The 27,000-nt window shown below is 49.1% G+C and overlaps 1 protein-coding gene across 1 annotated transcript; it reads left to right on the plus strand.

Moving 5' to 3' along the window:
- The first annotated feature begins 1,250 nt into the window (after positions 1 to 1,250).
- On the plus strand, positions 1,251 to 26,144 carry BCL2L14 (BCL2 like 14). Its single transcript, XM_008259616.5, has 6 exons — positions 1,251 to 1,462; positions 7,176 to 7,603; positions 14,484 to 14,654; positions 16,742 to 16,812; positions 20,308 to 20,574; positions 25,671 to 26,144. Exons 1-6 carry the CDS (start codon positions 1,338 to 1,340, stop codon positions 25,704 to 25,706), a joined length of 1,098 nt encoding a protein of 365 aa, XP_008257838.2. The 5' UTR covers positions 1,251 to 1,337; the 3' UTR covers positions 25,707 to 26,144.
- Positions 26,145 to 27,000: the final 856 nt, after the last annotated feature.

Here is a 27,000-nt window from a genome sequence, read left to right on the forward strand (position 1 = left end):
GGACTAGAATCAGATACTCTGATATGGGATGTGGGCATTCCAAACAGTAACTTGACCTCTAAGTTAAATACTTGCCCTGATGACTTTACTTTGATGCAAGAAGTTTTCTGGAAAAAGCTATGCATGGATTTCAATACTTTTTCTACTCCAGTGTAAACTTATCTTTTTATTCCATCTTTCCACAAACTTTCTGAAATACCCTCATAATATGGCTAGGATTAGATTCATTTTTCTTTTTTTTTTTTTAACTTTTTTTAAAATTTATTTGACAGGTAGAGTTAGACAGTGAGAGAGAGAGAGAGACAGAGAGAAAGGTCTTCCTTCCATTGGTTCACCCCCAAAATGGCCGTTACGGCCGGAACTCTGCCGATCCGAAGCCAGGAGCCGGGTGCTTCCTCCTGGTCTCCCATGCGGATGCAGGGGCCCAAGCACTTGGGCCATCCTCCACTGCCTTCCCGGGCCACAGCAGACAGCTGGACTGGAAGAGAAGCAACCAGGACTAGAACCCGGCGCCCATATGGGATGCCAGCACCGCAGGTGGAAGATTAACCAAGTGAGCCACGGCGCCGCCCTAGATTCATTTTTCAAATCATTTCCAGTAGCTCCATTTAAATACAACATTCGAATTTCACGGAAGAGGTAACGTGATATACTGTATAGCAAAAAAAAGGACCAGAATTTGGGGTGGGCCTTTGACACCTGCTTAAGATGCACACATCCCATACTGCGATACCTGGGTGTGAGTCCTGGCTCTGCTCCTGATTCCAGCTTCCTGCTAATACAGGAAGGCAGCAGGTGACGGCTCAAGCAGTGAACCCCCTGCGTCCCTTGTAGGAAACTTGGACTGAGGTCCAGGCTTCAGGCTTTGACCCTGGCTGTTGTGATCATTTGAATGAACCTGTAGGTGGGTGCCCTCTGTCTCTCTCCCTTCCTTTCAAGTGAACAATTAAAAAAAAAAAATCTCAGCTGAAATGATAGACACAGAACCCCTCTCAGCCCAAGTTACCTCATCTGTGCTATGGGAATTCTGACACCTGCTGTGCCAGGTTGTTGAAACGTGTGTAGTAGGTGGTCAGAAACATTGTTCATCTGATAAAACAGAGAGTAAGAAGACAAACACCCACTAATTGTCCTGAGGGCCAGGGCCACGCCAGGAAGGTGTTTGGTAAAGGATACAGAACTCACTTTAGAGTTACATGACACGGGCAAAGGTCAGCCCCTCCTTCAGCTAAGCTGGGGGCAGGGCTGCACAAGGAAGTGGCTCTGCTTCCCTGAGCCTGACTTCAGCCCTCGTCCTAAACCTGCAGAGACGGCGGCGGCCTGGAGCTGTCAGTCCCATGAACCTCTCTAAGCCCGAAGTCCCGTGTCCTCCCAGGTTCCTGGAGAGAGAGGCTGGAATGCAGAGACACCCCTGCTGCCCCCTGCCTGACGCAGGAGAAACCTCTGCCGGCTTCGAGAGCAGGTAACACCAGGAGGCAGCAGTCCCCGGCTCAGGCCTGCCTGGTCTGCCAGGCGATGCCGCCTCGCTCTGGGAGCCTCGCTCTGGCTCTGTTGTGAGGTCCTCATCCTGTGGGTCCTGGAGTGCCAGAGGACCCTGAGAACTGGGCTCACGGAGGTTTCAGGAAAGGGAGAAAAGGTTCTTTGGTTTCTCTTTCATTTCTCTTTTGCTACAGAGGGTCTGGGATGGTGGAGAATACACAGCTGGTTGATTTGCTTTGAACATCATCCGGTTGTCTGTCACTGGGCGGATGCCAAGGGATGCGATGACCTGAGTGAGGGGCACCGCGGGGTCGGCTGGAGACCCTGAGGAGGCCGCCTTCCTCCCCAGAGCAGGGATTGTGGCCAAGGTCAGGAACCCTTGGGTTTGAGCCCAAGGCCCTGAGCACCTCATGGGAAAGTGGCAGAGGCACCCTGAGTGCAAGCCCAGGTGAAGCAGGAGGTCATTCTCTCTGCGCTCTAGAACATTCCCTCTTGGGGGCGGCGCCGTGGCTCACTTGGTCAATCCTCCGCCTGCAGCTCCGGCATCCCATAAGGGTGCCGGGTTCTAGTCCTGGTTGCTCCTCTTCCAGTCCAGCTCTCTGCTGTGGCCCGGGAAGGCAGTGGAGGATGGCCCAGGTGCTTGGGCCCTGCACCCACATGGGAGACCGGGAGGAAGCACCTGGCTCCTGGCTTCTGGCTTCGGATTGGCGCAGCGCCGGCCATAGCGGCCATTTGGGGAGTGAACCAAGGAAAGAAGACCTTTCTCTCTGTCTCTCTCTCTCACTGTCTATAACTCTATCTGTCAAATAAAAAAAAAAAAAAGTTCCCTCCTGTCCACAATCAGAACCTTCACCCTTCTGTGTGGTGCCTGTGAGCTCAAGTTTCGTCTCTGCGTTCGGCTCCTACTGTCGGACAGTGAGACGTTTGCCCCATTGCTCATTGCTCCTTGAGAACTGGCACACATGCTGTGCCAGGAACTGACAGGCAGGGCAGAAAGAACAGAGACACAGGAGGCCTGGCTTGAGGGAGGCCAAGGGAAGGAAGCTGGGGGGGTGCCTCGGAAGACCCAGGGATCGAAGGGGAGGCTCACGGCCACCGGGCCACATGGGGCTGCTGCTCTGGCTCCAGTTTGCACAAGGCCTAACTGCCTGTTCCCAGGACACGGAAGACAGCCCTCTCGCTGGGCCTGTGGCCAAGGCGTTCTCCACACCCCTTGTCCCTGGCGTACGACCCAACACCGGCCCCAGTAGCCTCTCTGGGCAGGCACAAACGAAGCCGCTCTATTGCCTCTGCTGTATGCAGCTCCCTCACCAGCCGTGGGAAGAAAGCAAAACCTCATCCCAAGCAGTGAGTCAGGGGCAAAAGAAGCCCATGGTGGGCCTGGCCGTAACCGGCACAGTGTCACTGCCTGCAGTGGTGCTCCTAGGGGGAACACTCAGTTCGCAGCCCTGCCTGGGAGGACTTGGGGGGAAGGGGGGCAAAAGCAGCTGTGGAATATCACCTCAGAGAAGGTGCCTTAGAGATAAGGAGGTGCAATGGAGACGCAGGGGGCAAGGACGGAGCCACGGGGAAGCAAGTCGTAGTGACACATGATCCAGATGTGACATGGTAGATCACGGGGTGATGGGATGGAGGTGTGGGGTGCTGGGGCACAAGGAGAGGTTAGCAAGACACAGGCTAGTGGGGCTAGGGGCTGTGTCTGCCAAGTCATCGTGCTAAGTTAAGGCTCACAGAGCTGACATCTGCCCTCCGGGTTCTGAACCTGCACTCTGGGGGGCCCACCCAGGGTTTCTTTCTTTTTTTTTTTTTTTTTTTTTTTTTTTTTTTTTTTTTTTGACAGGCAGAGTGGACAGTGAGAGAGAGAGACAGAGAGGAAGGTCTTCCTTTTTTTTTTTTTTTTTTTTTTTTTTTTTTTTTTTTTGCCGTTGGTTTACCCTCCAATGGCCGCCGCGGCCAGCACACCGCGCTGATCCAAAGCCAGGAGCCAGGTGCTTCTCCTGGTCTCCCATGCGGGTGCAGGGCCCAAGCACTTGGGCCATCCTCCACTGCTCTCCCGGGCCACAGCAGAGAGCTGGCCTGGAAGAGGGGCAACTGGGACAGAATCCGGCGCCCTGACCAGGACTAGAACCCTGTGTGCAGGCGCCGCAAGGCAGAGGATTAGCCTATTGAGACACGGCGCCAGCCCTTTCTTTCTTTTTAAGATTCATTTTTTCATTTATATTTGAATGGTAGAGTGAGAGAGAAAGAGAGATCTTCCATCCACTGGTGGCTACAACAGCCAGGGCTGGACCAGGCCAAAGCCAGGAGCCAGGAGCTTCTTCTGGGTCTCCCACATGTGTGGCAAGGGTCCAAGCACTTGGGCCATCTTCTGCTGCTTTCCCAGGTGCATTTGTAAGGAGCTGGATCCGAAGCGGAGCAGCTAAGACTCAAAGCAGCACACTGATAGTGCATGCCGCTGTCGCAAGTGGTGGCTTAACCCACAGTGCCACATGGCAGTGCCCCCAGGGGTCCCATAAACATACAACTTAAGGTTTACAGTTTTCTCAGCCAAAAAGTGGGGCTTCTGCTCTAAAGCAAAAATGTCCACAGCAACAGCTGAGAGCAGACAGGACCCAGAGTGTGCAGAACACACATGAGCCTGCAGGGAGGACTTCGCTACAGATCTAATAGCTGGCGCTTAGTTCCTAAGGAGGGTTAGGAGGGAGAAAACGCCACGCTTGCTCAATCTGACACAAGTGATTTCACTGTCTCCATTCATCCTCTGTCACCCACCGTGCCAGCGGGGTGGCATAGCAGGTAAAGCCGCCACCTGCAGTGCCGGCATCCCATATGGGCGCTGGTTCAAGACCTGACTGCTCCTCTTCTGATCCAGCTCTCTGCTATGGCCTGGGAAAGCAGTGGAAGATGGCCCAAGTCCTTGGGCCCCTGCACCTGTGTGGGAGACCCAAAAGAAGCTCCAGGCTCCTGGCTTCAGATCAGCCCAGCTCTGGCTGTTTCAGCCATTTGAGGAGGAACCAGCAGATGGAAGACCTCTCTCTCTCTCTCCCCCTCTCTCCCTCTTTCCCTCTCTCCCTCTCTCCCTCTGCCTCTCTGTATTTCTACCTCTCAAATAAATAAATAAAATCTTATTTATTTGAAAGACAGAGTTACAGAGTGAAGCAGAGCCAGAGAGAGAGAGAGAGGTCTTCCTCTCTGTTGGTTCACTCCCTGAATGACCACCACGGCCAGAGCTGAGCTGATCCAAAGCCAGGATCCAGGAGCTTCCACCAGGTCTCCCACACAGGTGCAGGGGCCCAAGCATATAGGCTGGATGAAAGCCACTGTGTGTGTGGTTGCTGGGCTGGGTTTCGAGCTCTGCCCTTTGCTGAACTGGGAAATCCATTTCTGTCTTCAGTCTACACCCGATACTGTGACACAGCCCCCTGCTGGTGCCAAGCCTCATTTCCTTCAGAACTCACCAAGCCAGGGCCACTGCTTTCTCAGGCTCTGGCCAAGGAGCCGCTGCCCACATGAACAGTTCTGCATGAGCCAGCATGCATCAGCCAGCATGAGCCTCCTCTTTTTTTTTTTTTTTTTAATAATTTATTTGAGAGGTAGAGTTACAAACAGAGAGAGGGAGAGACAGAGAGAAAAGTCTTCCATCTACCAGTTCACTCCCTAAATGGCCACAACGGCTGGAGCTGGGCCTATCTGAAGCCAGGAGCCAGGAGCTGCTTCTGGGTCTCCCCTGCGGGTGCAGGGATCCAAGCACTTAGGCCATCCTCCACTGCTTTCCCAGGCCATAGCAGAGAGCTGGATGGGAAGAGGAGCAGATGGGACACAAACCAGTGCCTATATGGGATGCCAGCACTATAGGCAGAGGCTTAGCCTTCTACGCCACAGTGCCGGCCCCAGGAGCCTCTTATAAATAAAGGAGGGAAACAACGATGGAACAGGAAGCATGGAGCAGATCCGCAGAGGAGATATTTCAGGCCCTGTGCCTCCTTCAGACCAGAGGGAAGCACTCATGGATGTCCTCAGTCTAACCATGTCACACCCAGGGCCACGAGCCTTGGCCAAGGACATCGCAAGTTAGAAGCTGAACCCACCTTGGCCATTGGACCTACAGACACCAACTCCAATTTGTCTGTGCCATATCACACTGCCTCAAACCCTGTGGGCAGCCACTGTCCATTCCTTTCTGAGCTGGTCCTGGTACGACAGGGTGTGCTGGAGAGAAAAGGATGCCAGCTGATCCCATTAACATCACCACAACTTACGTTTCATCAGACCACCTTACGTGCCAAAAGTCAGCCCTAACGTGGGACTGGGAAGGGAAGGGCATACAATGGAAAGCATGTCAAAGAGAGAGCCAGAGAGGCCCGGAGTGACGGATGGGTGCTGTGCTGGGACTTCTCACGCTTCCTCTTGTGCTTTCACAACATGCCTGCCAGATACCTGTGATAACTTAGTTTGCTAACAGAACGCTCAAGTTCAAGAGAGGTGACATCACCTGCCTAGGAGCACAAATCTAACTAGTAACGGGCAAGGCCCAGATTTGAACTCAAGCCTGTTAGGCTGAGAAGCCCACGCTGTTTTCCAATACATTCATGGACTGTGAAATTTTAGTCCAGTGAGAACTGATAAATCTGGGCTTTGTGCATCTGAAAATGTCATCCTGAACAGAAACAGGAGAAAGGAAAGTGGACTGTTAGCAAAAAGAAACGCGCTCCCAGCAGGAAACCAAAAAAGGAGTTCTCTTTCGCTAGTTTAAGCAAAGGCATTTGAATAGAAGTCAGTTGCTGGTATCTAAGCCGTTGTATGGGTCCAGTCCCATCACTTGAGCCTTGCCCTGCTCTCTCTAAAGCATGCCTGTACTCAGACCACTCTCCCGCTCCAAACCGGGGAAGCTCGCTACTGCCGCTGCCATCACAGCTTTTCAAATCTGCTAAAGAGACAGAGGTAGAGGTATGCTTTTTTCAGATGCAATCCTCCATGCAGCACCAAATATGGCAAGAAACAGAAGCCAACTTGGACAAGCTCGGGTGGTTGCCCATGGAGAAGGGAGAGGAGAAGGAAGGGTCAGTGGGACCAGACATTTCTCTCTGTGAGCTGGCTTCCCCCTTGGCTCACCCACCTCTCCCAGGAGGCTTTTTCCACCCTTTGCGGCCCGGGGCTCCTTTTGAAATGTACCAACTGACTTGGGAGAACATGAAGCTTTGAGCCTGATATCCAAAGGCTACCATAATCTGGCCCCAACTGCCATTCACTGATTTTCCCTCCACTATTTCCCGGCCTGGGCTGCCCATCAGTGCTCCTGCCACACCAGTTCTTCTGCCACTCTGCAAGCAGAACGTGTCCTACGTCCACTCACAGACTGCTCTCTGCCCAACTGGTTCTTAAACCCTGTATCTACCTGCTTGTCTAAACCTTGTACCTCTCTAGAGACCTGCACTTGCTCCCCTACTTGAGGCTGACTTGTCCTATCTGCCTAATGGGGAGAGCTCTCAGTTCATTCTCTTCTTTGGAGTTATCTCTGCCCCATCTCTCTTTCCAACCCAGTAAGACTGGCCTTGCCATCTCTGCTTACCCCAAGCTGCCCAGCACAAATAGTAGGTGCTCAATTAATACACACTGGGGTTTCACCCCTGTCTCTAACCTACACACAACCAATGGCCTGCATGTAGAAAGGCACAGTGTGGACTTTGTCGTTACAGGCCCAACATGTGCAGCACCAGCCCGAGTGACCTGGAAGAAATCCCCCTGGATGATGATGACCTAAACAGCCTAGAATTCAAAATCCTGGCCTTCTATGTCAGACACCATGTCTTCAAGAGAACCCCTGCCACCTTCTCGCCCAAGCTGTTGAGAACAAGAAGTTTGTCCCAGAAAGGAGTGGAGAGTGGCTCAACAAATGAGTCATGGACACAGGTGTCGTGGCCCTGCAGAAACTCCCGCTCCAGTGAGAAGTCAATAAATCTTGGCAAGAAAAAGTCTTCATGGAAAGCACTCTTTGGAGTATTGGAGAAGGAGGAAGACGAGCAGGACTTGTCTGAGCTGTTCCATTTCCAGGGGCCTCCGAGTGCTGTTTCCCCTCAAGGGTCCAGGTCCCTCTCCGCCGTGGAGCAGCAAGGAAAGAATGAAGGTAGGCTTCGGGGCGTGCTGTCTCCCACAGCCAGGTCTTCCCTTCTCGGTGTGCACCCTGGATCCTAAAGACGGGCCTCAGACAGGGGCTCACAGTGCCTCCGCTTCGCACCTCATTAGTGTCTGTAGGAATTGTCCCTCTCCTTCCAAGACTGGGCAGAAATAAAGACACTGGCAGTGAAGAGTGACAAGACCGGTGTTCTGTCTATAAATAAATAAGCCCGCTGGCCAAATCCCTGCTCCTCCGTGCCAGAGGCCCATGTCAAAGAGAGTCCCAGACAAGGGCTCTGGTCGGTCGGTCTCTCTCTCTCTCTCTCTCTCTCAGAATCATTTATTTATTTGAAGGGGGGAATGAGACAGAGAGATCCTCCAACAGCTGGTTCACTCCCCAAATGGACACAATGGCCAGGGTTGGTCCAGGCCGGTCAGGAGCCTGGAACTCCATCTGGGTCTCCCATAAGAGTGGCAGGGACGCAAGCACTTGGGCCATTTTCCGCTGTTTTCCCAGGCCATTAGCAGGAAGTTAGATTGGAACTAGAGCAGCTAGGACTCACACCAGGGCTCATGTGGGATGCGGGCTTCATAGGTGGTGGGCAGTTTCGCCAGCTGTGCCACCACACAGACCTCTGCCTCACTCCCTGTGGGAGGTCAGCTCCCTCTCAGTGCACCGGGGAGATTGCACCCTTCCATCTTGTTAATGGTAAATGGAAAGACCAGAACGTAAACCATGGGGCTGATGCTGTGGTGCAGCGGGTTAAAGCCCTGGCCTGCAGCGCCAGCATCCCATTTGGGTGCTGGTTCTAGTCCCAGCTGCTCCTCTTCAGATTCAGCTCCCTGCTAATGTGCCTACAAATGAAGACGACCCAAGTCCTTCCTTGGGCCCCTGCACCCACATGGGAGACCTGGAAGAAGCTCCTGGCTCCTGGCTTCGGATCAATCAGCTCCAGCTGCTGAGGCCATCTGGGGAGTGAACCAGCCGATGGAACACCTCTCTCTCTGTCTCTACCTTTCTCTGTAACTCTTTCAAATAAATAAAAAATGCATCTTTTAAAAAATTATTTAAAAAAAAAACACTCAGAAGAAACCTTTTGAGAAGTCTTTCTTCACTGAGATAAAGTCACTGGCATTGAGCGAGCGCTCTGTGGAGCTGCCCCGTGCACCCAAACCTGGCCATGAGCACCTTCTTCCCCTGCAACAGCACCAGATGTTGAAGGAAGTCCCCTCTCCTCGTGCTGTCGGATCTGTCCGAGGAACTTGTCAATAATGAGTCAACAGGTGGCAGCAACGTCTCAATTTTAAAATCTTGCAACTGTCCTGGCTTTTACTTGGAGAATCACTTCCCTCTCTCACTAGGCCTGTAGAAGCTCAGGATAGAAGTTAGGGCCAGGATTATCTGGGGGACCTTTTCATACAGGTCACACAAGGCGTCTTCCAAAAGTTCCTAGAAAATGTGTATCATGAAAAACCCAGGCATGGAGTTCAAAATTTTTTGCATCGAAATACACTTGTACTTCATTCCAGTTTCCAGAGATTTTTTGAAGTGCCCCGGTATAAGGCAGTGGGAGTCCCGACAAAGGGACTGGGAAGTGGCAGGCCTGGGACTGCGTCAGGATCCCCAATGAGGCTCTGCCCCTCGAGGGCGGCTAGCAATGCTGACCCTGGAGCCAAAGGTCCTGGGCTCTGTGGCCCTCTTCCCTGGGGTCTTCCACACTCCTACCTCCCCCTACCCTCTGCCCCACCCCCACCACCTCCTGCCCTCACACCAGTGTGGCCCACAGCCTCCTGCTGGGGCAGGACCAGAGGTCAGGAACACTGAGCCCAGCGGCTCTTCTGCCAGCCCTTCCGTGTGGCTGGGGCTAGGTGACCGAGGACTTTGGATTTGCCCCCTGGCTTTTCCTGACATAAACGGCATTTACTAAAGTGTCACTTGACCTTTCTTTCAGTCTCTAAAATTTCCTAAGGAACTTTTCTCCCCTCCCCCTGCCTTTTTTTCGGGGGAGGGGATATTGGATGAAGAAAGTTCAGTTTTATGTGAGATCAAGAATAAAAGATTAAATTCAGAAAGCACTTAGACATCCATGTTAAATAGTGTCTATGGCTGAATAGCTACACACTGTATAACTCTATATACAAGGATACTTCAAAACACTCATGGAAAAACAGAATTAAAAGATAAGTTTGGTGCAAAAAATTTGAAATGCATACAAGGGATATTCAAAAGTTCATGGACAATGTGTATTATGAATAAACTATGCAAGAATTTCAAATGTTTTATATCAAAATAAATTTATCTTTTGATTCCATAAGCTTTTTTAAAACAAATTATTTATTTGAATGGCAGAGTTACAGAGAGGCAGAGGCAGAGAGAGAGAGGTCTTCCATCTGCTAGTTCACTCCCCAAATGGCCACAATGGCCAGAGCTGGACCAATCCAAAGCCAGGAGACAGGAGTTTTTTTCTGGTCTCCCACATGGGTGCAGGGGTTCAAGGACTTGGGCCATCTTCTGCTGCTGTCCCAGGTGCATTAGCAGGGAGCTGGATCAGAAGTGGAGCAACTAGTAGTAGAACCAGCACCCATATGGGATGCCGGCACTGCAGGGTCAGCTTTATTGGCTACATAACAGCGCCAGCTCCTCCATTAACTTTTTAAAAAGATGTATCTAATTTATTTGAAAGGCAGACTGACAGAGAGAGGGAGAGACAGAGAGATCTTCGATCCACTGGTTCACTCCCCAACTGCTGAAGCCAGGAGCTTGGAACTCCATCATGAGTTTCAGAGGCACAGCTACTTGGGCCATCTTCTACTGCATTTTCCTAGGCACATCAGCAGGGAGCTAGACAGGAAGTGGAGGAGCCAGGACCCAAACTGGTGCTCTGATATGGGATGCCAGTGTTGCAGGTGGCGGCTTAACCCACTGTACCACAATGCTGGTCCTTTCCAGGAAATTCTTGAAGCACCTTATATAAAACTATGTATATAACTATGTATGTGCATATATAAATTTTTAAAGAGTAGAAATGATTATCTCCTACAGACCTTTGTATTCAAAAGTATTCAAAACTTATGTGGAGCTTATCTTCCCACCATTGTCTCTGCCTTACTCTCTGGTTTGGCTGGTTAATTAGGTGGTTTTATGTTCATGTTGTTGGTTTGTCATTGGGTGTGACCAACGGTGCCTCACAGATTTAACGGAGCTTGGCTGTTGCTTTCACCTGGGCTGTGATTTGGGCGTGTGTGGCCATTTCCAGGACTGAGATACCAGGGATAAGTTGGAAATGCGAGGTCACGCCCCAGACCAAATTCTACCAGCGAAAGGCCTTAAGATGTAGAGAAAGGGGCATGCGTGCTGGTCTTAGAGACCGCCAAGCCGGGTTCTTTCACTTGCCAATCCGTTGTGTCTCCACAGCTTCGGTTCACTTCATGTGCAATGTTACTACTAAGATCAGGTTTGGCGGAAAGCCAATTAACTATTGCTTCAATAATACAGAGGAGTACTTCTCTCTCCCATAGGGACCAAAGTGTGCTGGCCCAGGCCTGATACGGCAGCTCCACGAATTTATTAGGCATTCGGACATTTCTAGGCTGCCTTATATTCCAGTGTGGCTGTTGGGACTCCAGCCATCACATCTACATTTTAAGCAGGATGAAAAAGCAAGCAAGGCAGCCTTCCTTCTAGATAATCTATCTCCCTTTCAGAGAGCTTTCTGGAAACTGCTCCTGGTTCCTCCTTCCATCTCTTTGGCCACTCCTTACTGCAAAGGAAGCTGAGAAGTGTCGTTTTGCACCTTGTCCAGTGCTGTCTCTCACATTTTAGGGATCTGTCACTAAGGAAGAAGAGGAAAATGGATACTGAGTGGGCAATAGATTTACCACGTGGAAAACACTCCCACATTCCTTGACCGTCTCTTTAAAGCAAATGCCTTGGCCCTTGGGCCAAACAGTTCCTCCCTAGCCCTGATCTCTGCTCTGCTTGGCTCCACAGGGACCCAAAATAGACTGTAAAGGATGGCAGCCCTTCAGTTTTCTCCCTAAGCCCCATCCAGGCTTCCCTTGCCTATCAGATAGGACCAAGTCCGACATCCACTTTTTAAAGTATTCAAAGTGGACTTCTCGTTAGAGTTAGTTCATCCGGGTCAAAACGTTGGCTTGTAGTTCACCTTGCACATATTTCATCCACCTCCTTTGCTCCATGTCCACAGACTTGCAGAAGTCATCACAGTGTACACAGGTCCATCAGACTGAGCACCTCGGTGCCTGCTGGTCGTCTTGTGGTAGCCCTGCCATCAGGTGGGGGAAATACGTGGTAGGGGCAAGGAGCGATAGCCTGTGGGGCTCTCCAGTGGTCCTCTTAGCATGCACGATGGGCTAAGGATGACTTCCGGTGGGAGAACCAGATGCAGATCACACTGGATAGGACACCTGGGTTGCAGAGGTAGCAGGTGTGAGTGTTCCCTTCCTGTCATCTGAGAACACTACAAGGGCAGGCTCACTTTGGCTTTGGAACCAGCCTCTTGCCATTCCCTTGCCAAGGCCATAGGTAGCCAATACTCAAGAGGAGGCTGGTTGGATTGCAATGAAGCGATTCTAAAGTGAAAATATACTCAGTTTGGTTGTTAAAATGAGAAAGAAAGACATTGACAATGTCTTGACTTCTCTAAATCACTGCTTATCTGCTTCTGAACCCTAACGACTAAGCATGAAAAAATAGGGCTTTTGAAGGCCAGTATCCACCTACGGGAGGTGTAATGGACAGAGCTTTATCTCCCATGGCTCTGGTTGGGGAATGGCCAACGATGAGAGGAGGACACTGAAGCCTTCATGCTACAGAGGAATTGCAGGGTCTGAGGACCACACCACAGCGTGGCAGTCCCACGTGGCACCCATACCTGTTTCCTATGTGACACCGTCCTCCCAGGACCCGGGCTGCCTCTCCTTCCTATCATGACTTACAGAGTCCAGGACGTCCCTGGGAAACCAATGTTCCAGCCAGGACCCCACTCCTTAAGTTTCTTCAATGATTCTGCACCGTTCTGTGATCCTACTCAAATGCTCTGTATGACATCAAAGCCAGAGCACTTCTAAAAGTTAAGAACTCAGGGACAAGTCAGCACTGAAAATTTTGCTGCCCAACAACACAGTCAAATTCCTGCCCACCCAAGCTCACCCTATCCCCAGTCAGGACCAAAACTGACATGAGATTTATAGCCTATAACATTCAAGGGGCCCATGCCATTCCAAACCTTCCTGACTTCAAATGCTTTACACATAATTCTGTGTGAAAGTACAAGGGGTCTTCAAAAAAGTTCATGGAAAATGCATATTATGAACAAATTATGCATAGATTTAAAGTTTTATTACACTAAAATAAACTGTTATATTTTACTTTTCCTTTTTTTTTTTTACAAAGAGTCAGTGAGAGATAGGGAGAGAGAGACACACACACAGACAGAGAGGGAGAGAGAGATCCTATCCATTGGTTCACTCCCCAATTGTCTACAACACCACAAGATCCCAGAAGCCAAAGTCAAGAGCCACGACCTCAGTACAAATCTCTTATGTGAATGGCAGGAACTTAATCACATAAACCACCATTTTTTAAAAAAGATTTATTTACTTATATGAAAGGTGGAGTTACAGAGAAGTAGAGGCAGAGGCAGAGAGAGAGAGAGAGAGAGAGAGAAAGGTCTTCCATCTGCTGGTTCACTCCCCCAGATGGCTGCAATGGCCAGAGCTGAACTGATCCAAAGTCAGGAACCAGGAGCTTCCTCCAGGTCTCCTATGAGGGCGCAGTGGCCCAAGGACTTGGGCATCTTCTACTACTTTCCCAGGCCACAGCAGAGAGCCGGATCATAAGTGGAGCAGCTGGGACTCAAACCAGTGCCCATATGGTATGCCAGCACTGCAGGCAGTGGCTTTACCCACTACGCCACAGCGCCAGCCCCACCATCACTATTGTCTCCTAAGATGTGTACTAGCAGGAAGCTAGAATCCGAAGTCAGAGCCAATACTCCAACCTAGGTTCTTCAACGAAGGATGTGAGCATCTTAACCACAAAGCTAAATGCCTGCTCCCTAAATGTGTATTTTAATTCCATTTTCCATGAATGTGTTAAAGTTATTTCATACATGACATAACTCTCTTGCAGGATTATAAATTCTTGAAGGATGAGTTACACCCTATAAATCCTTGTTCACCTACAAGCATAACTGATTGCTTTCCAGTAGACACAGGAGAGAGAGAAGATGCGAGGCTATGAGCAAGGGGCTTTGGGCGTTTACTTGATAATGCACTTGAGTGATGGAGACAGCAATACACCATGGATATTTCTCTTTCCTCAGTGACAGTTCCCAAATGCTTGTCAAACTATTGAATACCTTCCTATGCACCTAGAGGCACAGAGGTGTAAAGGATGTCAGAAAAGAGAGAGAGGGAGGAGGGGGGGAGGAAGAGAGGGAGAGAAAGGGAGGGGGGAGAAGGAGAGAAGAGAGGGAGAGAGACAGAGACAGAGAGAGAGAGGCGAGGCCGGAGAGGGAGAGAGAATAAAAATAAAAGCATAGTGAGCATTCCTGCAAGCGCTCCCTTTTGTGTTTTCTCCTTTTCAAAGGTCACAGGGGAGCTCAATTTTGCAAAACTTCTAAAAGAATGTAAAGAAGGGCAGCTGTTTCCAGGTGCCACTCGTTCCTCTGTGTCCTCCTGAATCCCAGGCCCTGCCAGGCAACCGCTGGTCTTTTCTGAAGAATGGCCCCACCCCAGACATACACTCCTGCACAAGTTCCTCTCATTCCAGGCTGGGCTTTCCATTCCAAGCAACCATGCATCCCCAGGAGTCCTGGGCAGTTCTCCTGGGAAGGGCCTCTCAGCACTGTTCTGTCTTGTTTCAGACGTGGACCCCAAAGTTGCTTCCATTGCCAACCGAGTTGCTAAAATCGTTTATTCCTGGCCACCACCAGAAGCGCCATGCCAGGGGAAAAGCTCTGGTGCCAAGTGGGTAAAACAGGCTCTCCACGCCCAACTGCAAGGCGGCGGGCCTGGAGCTCCAAGTTCTAAGAAAGGTAAACCTTCCTTCTGAATGTTTGTGTTGGGTCAGATGTTTGCCAGACAGAGGTGTATGCACATTTCTGTATTTATTCAGCTCAGAGCTCAGCAGCTTGGGCGTCTGTGCTGATCTGGTCTGAGGGTGTAACAGAAACACACACCAGCAGGTTGAACTGACATGGCAAACTCACTGCTACATCAAAAGAAAAGTCTCCTACCAAGTCGGAGAAGGAAACTCAGAAGTTTGCTTTCTTCCTTGACCATAGGGAAAATACAGTCTTAGGCTTGATCCCGTCACCAGTGGTCCTGGACCAATTTGCCTTTCACAGAGTTGAAGCATGAACCTAGGGATTTATATTGCTTTGGGGGCTGTCACTTACTAGGTCTGGTGTAGAACTGAGAAGTAGTGACCAGACTGAGCCAGCCGCCACCAGAACCATAGCAATAACTGGTGTACTGATTTCATCAGGCTTTGTGGGAGCACTGGGCTCTGAAGGGACAGTGGAGGGGAACAGGACCAAGTGCTCACAGAAGGAGGGAAGCTGGTTCTGCTTAGCCGCACGAATGATGTTCCCCTCTCTCTTCCCAAACTCTAGTGGAGGATGTGAGCCAGAGGTGGCCCTTAAGTTTTTAGCTCCCCAAAGCACAAGGCAGAAGTTCTCCCTGCAAAGACGTTGGCAGCTCCAACCCCTGAAGCAGAGTGGTAGCTCTATCCACCCCTGGTGGTAGGGTAGGGGCCACCAACTGCCACAGAGGCTTCGAGCAAGGAGAGTCCTCCACTCTCCCAGAGAGCAGCAGCAGATAAAAGCTGCTCTCCGGCTGTGGACACCTTTTCTTCTTGCCAGTACCCGGAGTCTCAATCTTCCCATCCGCCTCTGGGTTTGGAACACACTGAGACTTGTTGCACCAATGCCGGGCCTCCTTTGCCTTCTTATCTGGGACAAGCATGAGGGCCCTATGGCTCCAGAGACTACCAGAAGTAAGAAGCAGCATTCTCTGAGTAACTGGCTTTTCTGTGAAGTATGTTCTGTAGCAATGTCCACTCTCATCATGCTTAGTTGTTAGCAAGTTATTTTTATAATTATTCATTTTTATTTATTTGAGAGACAGAGAGAGGAAGAATGCTCCCATCCACTGGTTTACTCCCAAAATGCTCAAAACATCCAGGGCTGGACCAGGCTGAAGCCAGGAGCCAGGAACTCAATTCTGGTCTCCCATGTGGCTGGCAGGAATTTAGTTACTTGAGCCATCACCTGCTGCCTCCCATCCCCCGCTGCACTGACAGCAGGAGCCAGAAACTGGACCTGGAACCTAGCTACTCTGGTTTGGGATGCATGTATTTTAACTTCTAGGCCAAACACCTGTCCCAGTTGTTAACAAGTTTTGAGACAAGAAAAATCATAGTCTACCTCACCCATTCCAACAGATACATCACAAGCCAATGATAGCCATGTCACTATCTGCCTGCATGGGGGTGGGGAGTTGTATTAATTTGTTTATACCTCATCTTATTATATAGACATGACCTATGAAGAATAAATTTTAACCAGATAAAATAATTCAAATGTGAAAGATAATGTAAAAAAAACCCAAAAATGTGAAAATAAAACCAACTTAGGAGCAAGGTTGATTCTCAAGATGCAGGCCAGAGAGACCGTTCTCCCTCTCGGCTCAGTACTTTCAAGCAGCTAACACAAAGTGAGCAATCTAATCCAATATAGCGTCCAAGGAAAAGGTGCCTACTACTGAGGAAAAGTCTAAAACCCACAGGGAATTTCTCCCATCTTCATAGACTGCATTACGGGGAGAAGGACTGAGGCTTTCAACAACATTCTCTTGGCAAAAACCATGACGAGCGTCATGGTGAAAACTGGGGGGCCGAGCAAAGAGGAGGAAAAAGGGAAATGAGGGAACGCAGGGGAAGTAGCCGAATGGTTCGGTCTGATCGGAAGAGGTAAGGTAAGGCTTGATTGCAAAGAGTGAGAAAGCATGTCTTTTCTTTATTCCCTCACCACGCCACAAGCATTGCCAGTGCAGAAACTTAAGATGATTATTATCATTTTTTGCCTCTCTAAAGAGAAATAACTGGAATTTCTTCCTTCAGATGAAGAAGACCAAATAATAGCCAAGCTTGTCGAGCTTCTGAAATATTCAGGAGATCAGTTGGAAAAAGAGGTATGAAACTTGTTCAACTCCTGTGATTGCTTTCTGTGCCCATGCAATAGTGCACGAGAACGGAATTGCACTCCAGGTTGTAACTGACTCCTTTTCAAAGTTCTAGTTTCCACTTGGGCCTAAGTTTTATTTCCCTTGGAGCCCAAATTCTTCACGCTGGCAGCATCTCAACAATGAATTACTTTGGAAAGCACAAGTAACCCTTCTGGAACCTTTTTGGAATTTTTGGAAACTAAGTACGCAAGTTTATTATTGCAAGGAAAGATGCCAGTAAATTAAAATGTGCTGAGTAGAATTGTTCAGCTCCTTCCCCGTGTAACTGATCCACAGCAAAGTTGAGACTCTCGCGTCTGCTCTGCCTGGATTTCTGAGACGCACACTTGCCAGAGGCTGGAGCCCTTTCCGAAATCTCCCTCCCTCCTTGGAGTTGCCAGACTCCGCTCGAGGTGTGGTTGAGCAATTGGACCAGGGAGGCGGGTTTGTGTTACTTGGAGAATTGTGGACTTGAGAAGTTGAGACCAATCTTTCTAATCAGGAACATGTGCCAGAGTTGCCTGTAGGTAAGAGCTGGCGAGCAAGCATGCGGTGTAGTCAGAGGGGCCTCCCTGCTTCTGAACACCGACTCCTCTGTGTCCCTCCCCCACAGACCACGGAGTCACCTCGAGGGCCCACCACTCAGGGTCTGGCTCACAGAATCCTGTCCTTGTGTTGCCAGTCCCCATGGAGAGGGAGTCGGGCCCCCAGGGCTTACACAGGAGCTGGGCAGCCTCCCTCTCCTGGCGCAGTGTGCTCACGGCTCCTCTCAACAGCTCTGTCAGGAGTGCACTCAGGGCACGGTCTCCAGGAGCAGGGAGGGCCTCAGAGACGGCACAGAAGGAGAAATGGGGAGAAAACCAGAAACATTAGGCTAAAGACAAGAGTAGGGGGTATATGAGTGGAGGGTACGGAGCGGGGCAGAGCCACCAGGAAACAGCACATGACCCGGATTTAAGGGCCACTTGCGTATCTCCAGAACTAGCACCATGGAAGTTGTGGGACAACTGCTTTCTTCCCATCGTAAGAATCAACTTTCTGGCCCTGCAGAGAAAGGGTCTTTCTGTTGCCAGAATTGTGAGATGTCAGCAACCAGCGAGCAGCTCAGCACCCACACTTTAGTTCAGTGCCCACACCTTTGAGGGCATCGGTTCTTCACCAGCTCTAAGGTTCTGTGGCTGTCATGGCACCTTCCTTTCCAGCCTCCCTGCGTGGTGACTTGAGGAGCCTCCAGAGGTCACGGAGGTCAGGAGGTGGAGTGAGGGCCGCCCCCTGGGTTGTGAAGAGAGATGCTTTCCTTTTTACCCCAAACCGCCACTCTCAGCAACCTTGCCGTGCCTGACGCGCTCTCCTAATGACTTCAGGTGATAGTTACATTATTTAGAGAGACGGCTACCAGGTTATTCTCGCTACACACTCATCCAGAAGAGTCTGGTAGGCACACACGATAGGGCTGATCTTGCACTGAGTGGGTGGTGAGTGCCCTGCAGTCTGGGAAAGCAATGCTGGGGAGAGAGCCAGGCCACAGCCATGGAGTGCTACAAAGCCACCCACTGCCAAGAGCACACAGTGGCCCATCCTGCACCTGCCAGAGAGGACAAAAAGCTACGTAACTGCAAGGGAAGGGCAAGGAGAGTGGGGAAGGGGAGGTGCTCTGTGCAAGGTGTTTCTGTTGACATTTAATTCTTTTTATTATTGTTGTTAATTTAGTTTCATTTATTTGAAAGATAGAGATCTTTCATCCACTGGGTCACTCACAGATTCTAGCAATAGCTAGGGCTGGGCCAGGCCAAAGTCAGGAGCTGAGGATTCCATTCAGGTCTGCCATGTGGGTAGCAGGGGCCCAAGTACTTGAGCCATCACTGCTGTGTCCGAGGGAACACATGAACAGGAAGTTGGGACCTGGAGCAGAGCCAGGACTCAAATCTAGGCACTTTGATATGAGTTATTGGCATCCTAAGCAGTGTCTTCACCACTATGCCAAACACCCACCACTGGTGTTTGATTCTTTGACTCTTCTGGTAGGATCCAGATGTCCAGACACCTACTAAGGTCTGGAGCCAGCCTTCTTTAGCTGGACACTGGCAAAGAGAAGTCCTTTCTGGGTGCGGAAGAAGCTGTCATTCCTGCTTCAGATTTGTAAATTACACAGGATCCTTGTCACCCAATGTTGGGGGGTGAGTGTGGTTCAGATAAAGGACATGGCTCCACCAAAATTTCACATAACATCTAAGTGATCTTCCAAATATCCCTCTTAGAAACAGTATTTGTTGAATACCTGCTTAGCTTATAATTCCTCACGGACAGAACTTAAGGGATTTTTCAAACAAACCTTTAGACCTTTCGCCCTAGGAAGCTTCTGATTTCACATAGGATCCTTGACATTAACAGACATTGCAAGCACGGCCTTCAGTGAGAAAGGAATTAAAAGACAATGCAAATTTTCTACGAGTTTTCTAAAGCCTCTTCATGTGACTTGATGACAAGGCCTGATGTTTCAAAAGGAGCAGAGGAAGTATTGGTTTTCTTAAAAGTAAAGCAGGTAGTCCAAAGCAGGTAAAGACACCAGGTCTAAGGAAGTGGTTGCAGATAAAATTGATTGGGTAGAACATAATGGGAAAGAAATCAATGGATTTGTTCTTTTAAAAGGTGAACCTATGCACTTCAGGGAGTCTTTCCTGACCTCCCCCAGCCCCAACCCCCAGTGTCCTGCAAAAAGACTGACATTTCCAGAGTACCTCCTCCATGTCCAACATTAGGCTGAGATCTAAGTCGACAGGTGCCATCTAGAGATGACAGTACTGAGCCCCAGAGGCTAAGCAATTTCCCCAAGCTCACACAGCTAGTAGGAAGGAAGATAGGTGTGAGCCAAGATTTCCAAGCTTTAGGTTGTTACACTACCCCCAGCCACACACCTGGCATTGTTCTACAACTTTCACCTGACTTGGGGCACCTTGAGTGAGGACCTGAAGAACTGCCCATCGCAAGTGCCCAGGAAACATGTGTTGAGTGATGAATGAACAGACTGTTCAATGGTACCACGTATTTATCCCAGTGAATTCCCAGAGCAGGTAGATGCACAGGCTGGTGCCACAGGATGTCATGCATGGTTAAGACTAGAACCCCAGCAAACTGTTGAAATATTTACTTAATATATGCTAAACTGATCTTCTGTATATAAAGAGAATTGAAAATGAATCTTGATGTGAATGGAAGGGGGGAGGGAGAGGGAAGGGGGAGGGTTGCGGGTGGGAGGGAAATTATGGGTGGGGGGAAGCCATTGTACTCCATAAGCTGTACTTTGGAAATTTATATTCATTAAATAAAAGTTAAAAAAAAAAAAGACTAGAACCCCAGGCTTTTCCACGGGTGCTCTAGTGGCCCACACGTGATCTGAGAGTGGCCTTCATCTACCCCATGGGGCCAAGCTATTCTTCTGAATGTTCTTCTTCTTCTATGCAGCTGAAGAAGGACTCAGGTTTGATGAGTAACTTCCAGGAGGGACTGTCCTACTCCGTCTTCAAGACCATCACAGACCAGTTCCTAAAGGGTGTGGACACCAGAGGAGAATCAGAGGTGAAAGCTCGGGGCTTTAAGGCTGCCCTTGCAATAGACGCCATGGCCAAGCTCACAGCTATTGACAATCACCCAATGAACAGGGTGCTGGGCTTTGGAGCCAAGTACCTGAAAGAGAACTTCTCACCCTGGGTCCAGCAGCATGGCGGATGGGTAAGTGTATCCTACTCAAAAATGAAAGCACGGGTGGGCATTTGGCACAGTGGTTAAGACACCTCCTTGGGACACTCACATCCCTTATTAAAGTGCCAGAGTTCCAGTCCCTCCTCCACTTACAACCAGGCTTCCCACTAATGTACACCCTAAGGAGTGGCAGTGATGGCCCATTTACTTGGGTCCCTGCCACTGAACTTGAAGACTGGGATTGAGTTCTGGGCTGCTGGCTTCAGCCTGGCCCAGCCCCAGTTGTTGTGGGCTTTGAGAAGTGAATCAGTAGATAGAGGATTCTCTCTCTCTCTCTGCCTGTGTGTGTGTGTGTTCGTGTGTGTGTGTCTGTCTTTCAAATAAGTGAAACTAAATACTTTTTAAAAACTTTTAAAAGACAATCTTTTTTTTAAAAAAATTAATAAATTCAATAGAAATGAATCTTCTCAGAGCTCAGAGGAGATGAGATGCAAAGATTTTCATTTTCAAGGAAGGGAACACATCAGGCAAGCAGTTCTCATGGGTTTAGGACACTTGAGTGGCGAGAGATGGATGCCATTGATGGGAACCTATTTTTAGTGACAATCTTCATCATCAATAAATATTTACCGAGCTCCCCAAGGGTACGTGGTGTATGTGTGTGTGGAAGGGGATGTAACAGGAAATGAGTGGACGCTGACATATAAAATGTTTACACAGATGTAATTTCTGTTTTCACAAATACACAGGCAATGGGAGTCCGGTGATGAGACCGGCCTGGCGGGCTGCTCCTCACACTTGCAGACACTGGTGGGGCAGGGGGCCAATCTCTCATAGACTCAGAGTCCATGACATTTCGCCAATGCTGCTTTGACCCAGCCATTCAGCAGGGACATTTTCATACAAACTAAAAAGCAAACAAACTTTCATCTATTTTTAAGTACTTAATATCAATCAAAATAGGCCTTCCCCCTACATCCCAGCCTCAATATCCTCCCCCTCTCATTTATATCCAGTCCTGGAGATCTTATCACTGCCATGTTCAAATGGCTACATACGGTCAAACTTGTCAAAGTGTTCTACCCCAGCACTCTACATCTCAGTGGGCCTGGGCCATTCCCAGAAGAACAGGCCTTCATCCCCTACTCCCCTTAGTCCTCTTTCCCCTGGCGGGCCCATGGGCCAGCATGGCCACCATGACCCTGGCACCTCCCAACAAAGGAGATCTCCTGGCCATCAGAAGTAAAGTGTGTCTGGTCCTGCCTATGGGGCTGAAGCACCCACCGTGGGCTTTGGCAGCCCCCACTGAGCTTGCCTCTTCTGTTCCTCTTTTGCACGAGGTAGGATAACCCTTAACTGGCTGACCTAAACAAGGCAGGCTTATACGAATTCCAAATTCTAGCTGCCGCCACTCATTCTAAAAGGAAGACAGATTCCTCAGCATGAGTTCAGTTCTACCTTTTCTACTAGAGCTCCCTCGAATCCCTCTGTCCCCAAGCATTTCCTGCCCTCTCCACCTTAGGGACCCCAGCAGTCTCTGACCTGCCACAACGCTTCAGGTTTGTGCCATCGTGATATTCAAGAAATGGTCACATTGCCCATGGGCTATGTCTCAAGTGTTCAGTTTTAAACCCATGTTGGTCTTGTTAATATATATAGAGATTATAGGCATCAACTGGGCTAATAGGCCAGCTCTCAAAAGTTTATTTCACCCGGTAATGTAGCTTAAATGCCAAAATGCCCTTTCAAAAGTAGTGGCTCTATACCAAAAGCATGAACAACAAAAGAAACAGTTCAGAAACACTGAACTGTATTTTGTGCTCTATAGGACATCATCATCAAGAAAGTGAGAAACCCACCCACAAAGTGTGGGGGAAATACTTGCAGATCATGTATCTAACAAATTACTTATATCAAGAAGAACAATTAGAATTCAACAATAAGCCGGCGCCTTGGCTCACTAGGCTAATCCTCTGCCTTGCGGCGCTGGCACACTGGGTTCTAGTCCCGGTTGGGGTGCTGGATTCTGTCCCGGTTGCCCCTCTTCCAGGCCAGCTCTCTGCTGTGGCCAGCGAGTGCAGTGGAGGATGGCCCAGGTGCTTGGGCCCTGCACCCCATGGGAGACCAGGAGAAGCACCTGGCTCCTGCCATCGGATCAGCACAATGAGCAGGCCACAGCGCGCCAGCCGCAGCGGCCATTGGAGGGTGAACCAATGGCAAAAGGAAGACCTTTCTCTCTCTCTCTCTCTCTCACTGTCCACTCTGCCTGTCAAAAAAAAAAAAAAATTTCAACAATAAAAACACAACCTGCCTTTTAAAGTGGGCAATGGATCAGAGTGCACATTTCAGTAACAGGGAAGTGAAAGTCAAAACCACGATGAACCCTGCTCCCTAGGCGAGCTAAAATAAAGACAGGCAAGTGCTGGCGAGGATGATCGGACTGTATAACGCTGTGGCTCCTCTGGAAAGTACTTTGGCAGCTTCCCCAAATGTTAAATACAGAATTAGTAATCCCTCCCCGGATATACACCCAAGGAAATTAAAACCAAGCTTTCACACAAAAACTTGTGCTTGAGCGTTCGTGGCAGCATTCCTCATTCGTTATGGCCAGAAAGTAGAAACCACCAAGATGCCTGCTAACCAACGGACGATGCATGGATAAACACAATGGAGTATTATTCAGCCATAAAAAGAAATAAAGTATTGCTATGTGATGAACCTATAAAGCATTATACTAAGGGAAAGAAGCCAGACTGAAAGGCCACATATATTGGATGGTGCAATGTATATGACACATAATGTATATGAATATGAAAGGCCCGTTCATAGAGAAAGAAAAGAGATCAGTGGTTGCCAAGGCAGGGCTGAGGGAATGGAGAGTAACTACTAGTGGGAGTGGAACTTCTTTTTGGAGTGATGAAAATGTCCTAAAATCAGAGGTGATACTTAACTCTGAGACTATTCTAAAAGTCACTGAATTATACCACTTCAGCAGGGTGAATTTTATAGCAGTTTTCAATAAATCTTTTATAAAAAGTAATGGTTCTAATTCTAGTAATCAAGTAAAAGAAAGGAAAAAAAAATGAGTACAAACATTTCTGTTTGTTTTCAAATTGGGCTTCAGATGCTAGAGAAAATCAGTTCCAGTTAAGGAGAATGGACGAGTTCTTCAGTATATATTCTAAAGGGGGTTTTCAAACCCTTTAGAAATTAATAGCACTACTTCTACACATCTGTAGTTTCAGCTCAAAGATTATTACTTCTCTAGGTTGTCATAAAACTTAGCCTTAACTCTTGAGCATAGTTAAGTTTATGTATTTAATTATTTATTTCACTTATTTATTTTTAAAGATTTATTTATTTATTTGAAAGACACACATACAGAGATAGAGAGATCATACATCCTCTGGTTTACTCTCCAAATGGCCACACAGGGCTGGGCCAGGCTGGAGCCAGGAGCCGGGAACTCCATCCTGGTCTTTCACATGGTGGCAGAGGCTTGAGCACTCGGGCCATCTTCCACAGCCTTCTCAGGTGCATTAGCAGGAAGCTGGATCAGAAGCGGAGCAGTTGGAGCTGGAACCAGCACTCAGACGTGGAAAGCTGGCATGCAAACAGTGGCTTAACCCACTGCATCACGTTAGCTCCCACAGTCAGGTTTTATGTGGACCACGTGATTAGAAATTAGGAGGAGGATGAAAAAGAAAGTGAGATGAAGGACTCATTTTTCCAAGTGACAGCAAAGTGTTGAGGAAAAAAAGAATGCCGATAAAAGAACATTTATAAGCTGGTAGAACTGACAGGAGCTGTGAAACACGAAGGAGACGTGGACTGAGACCTGTGCTCAGGTGCAGGCATTGGCTTAAGATGCCGTTTAAGACACTCATATCCCACAGCGGAGTGCATGGGTTTGAGTCCAGCTCCACTTCCAGTTCCAGCTTCCTGCTAATGCACACAGCCAATACTCCCAGCAGGGGATGGCTCAAGTACTTGAGTTCCTGCCCCCGACCTGGGAGACCCAGACTGAGTTCCAGCATCCTGGTGTTGGCCTGGCCCAACCTTGGCAGTTGCAGGTGTTCTGAAGAGTGAACTAGCAGATGGAAGTTCTGTCTGTCTGTCTGTCTGTCTCTCTCTCTGTGTCTGCCTTTCAGATAAATTAACTAAAAAGATTTTAATCACATAATTATTTTTAAAAGAAGGAATTAGAGCTCCATGATCCTGAACAGGACAGAAAGACGACACTGGGTGATAAGCCTGCAGGGATTTCTGGTGGCTCTCTGTGGTGTCCCTGTGACGGTATGGAAGGAGGGAAACTACTTGCGCACAAGCTCTCTAGAAGCTCTGGATTCCACGTTCCAAACAATTGCATCTCATCTTCCCAACTAAACTTCAAAGAATCCTGAGAACACAAAGAAATCATCATGCACCAGGGGACTTCCAGTAGTTCATGGAAACCTGGAATTAAAAGGCAAGTTTATTTTGGTGTGAACAATTCTGAAATCCAGACATAGTTTTTCATACTATGCTTTTCCATGCACTTTTGAAGGCCCCTCTATGTACGGATCTCCAAAAAAATGTTTGCACCAAAATAAGCTTATCTTTTCATCCCAGTTTCCTTTCACTTTGGGAAGTACCCTCGTATTTTATGCCTCCTTGTTCCTCCCATAACTCGCAGCACTTTATAGACATCATAGATGTTCGGCCAGTACTTCCAGAACAGCGAATGAAGGAATCAAATGGAAGCAGAGCAACCCTGGCTACAAAGCGAGCTGGTTCCTCGCTGCGGAGCACGGATCCCACGGCTGCCCCGCAGCCAGCGCTGTGCCTCCCCCGTCTGCAGCACCCCCATCGTCTTCAACCTTCCAGCACCTACTTTCCTGAATTTTAAATTCAGCCCCTGTCTGTTCCACCCAGTGTGTAACAGAAGCCCTAAGCCAGGGTTTGCCTTGCAGGCATCCTGAGACTGCCAGACACCTTCCCAAGCCATTCCCAACCCTACCACAGTCTCTGAGCCCCAGGCCACGCTTGGGGTAAGAGCGGAGTTAACAGGCATATGTTTTCACTTCAGCCGTGAATCCAACTTGGAATTTAAAGAATCTATTTCTCTTCTCTCCCTCACCCCCTAGGAAAATATACTTGGGATACACGAAGAAGTAGACTGAAATATCAGACGATGTGTCATCTGGAATACTCATTACGCGACTGCGGCTCTGTGCGCGTCTCAGCATTAGACCGTGGGAGGAAATAAAAATACACCAGGCAGATGGAGCATTGAACTTTTCAAAATTGGTCCTCCTGTGACTTGGAGGCATCAGGAGAGGCTCTGCTCGTCCCCAGCTCACAGCCCGTCAGAGCTCAGGCCCTCCACTGGGTGTCAGAACTCTCTGAGATAAGTGGTCATCTTCCTCCCCAATGTCCATCCTGCAGATGTGTGTTACACATGTCTGCTGACATCACGAGGGCGAAATGATAAACTGTGCACGTACTGCCTCTTCAGTTTCTAGCATTATTTATTTTTTTAACCTCTATTTATAAGGACACTCTTCCAGGCTTACCTTTGGGAAAATGTTGCTGATGTTCATAAACAAAGCTTAAAGAAACTCTCCAGTGTGCTGCTTAAGTCAGTTTGGTGTTGGTAGAACGAAATCCCAGAGGCTGGGGAATATGTGAAAAAGTTTACGTGGCTCATGAGTCTGGTGGCTGGAAGGTCCTGTACAGCACACTGCTGGCATCCTGGCTGCACCACCACGAGGCAGAGAAGTGGAAGGGGAACCGGCCACCTGCAGAATGATCACGTGTGTGGGCAAGATAGTAAGAGACCAGGGAGGCAGCCTGCTCTTGTCGAAGCAAACCCACTCCTACCAGACCCAACCCACTCCTGCAAGACAGCTTTTTAAAATTTTTTTAGATTTATTTATTTATTTGAAAGTCAGAGTTACACAGAGAGAGGAGAGGCAGAGAGAGAGAGAGAGAGAGAGAGAGAGAGAGGTCTTCCAATCAATGGTTCACTCCCTAGATGGCCACAATGGCCAGAGCTGTGCCTATCCGAAGCCAGGAGCCAGGAGCCAGGAGCTTCTTCCGGGTCTCCCACATGGGTGCAGGGACCCAAGGACTTGGGCCATCCTCTACCACTTTCCTGGGCCATAGCAGAGAGCTGGATGGGAAGTGGAGCTGCTGGGTCTGGAACCGGTGCCCATATAGGATGCCAGCGCTTCAGGCCAGGGCGTTAACCCACTGCACCACAGCACCAGACCGCAAGACAGCTTTAATCCATTCACCCGGGTAAGCACTTCCATGACCTAATGACCTTCCACTAGGCCCCACCTCTTAAAGGTTCCAGCACCTCAACATGAGCCCTCTGGGGATTGAGCTTTCAGCACACAAACCTTGGGGAGACAAGCCACACCCAAACCGTAGCACTGCTATATCCAGTACTTTGGGCTGTCTATGCCTTTT

This window comes from Oryctolagus cuniculus, chromosome 9 (assembly GCF_051225735.1).
Source record: "Oryctolagus cuniculus isolate XC-2025 breed Fujian yellow rabbit chromosome 9, ASM5122573v1, whole genome shotgun sequence".
NCBI classification, from domain to species: domain Eukaryota; kingdom Metazoa; phylum Chordata; class Mammalia; order Lagomorpha; family Leporidae; genus Oryctolagus; species Oryctolagus cuniculus.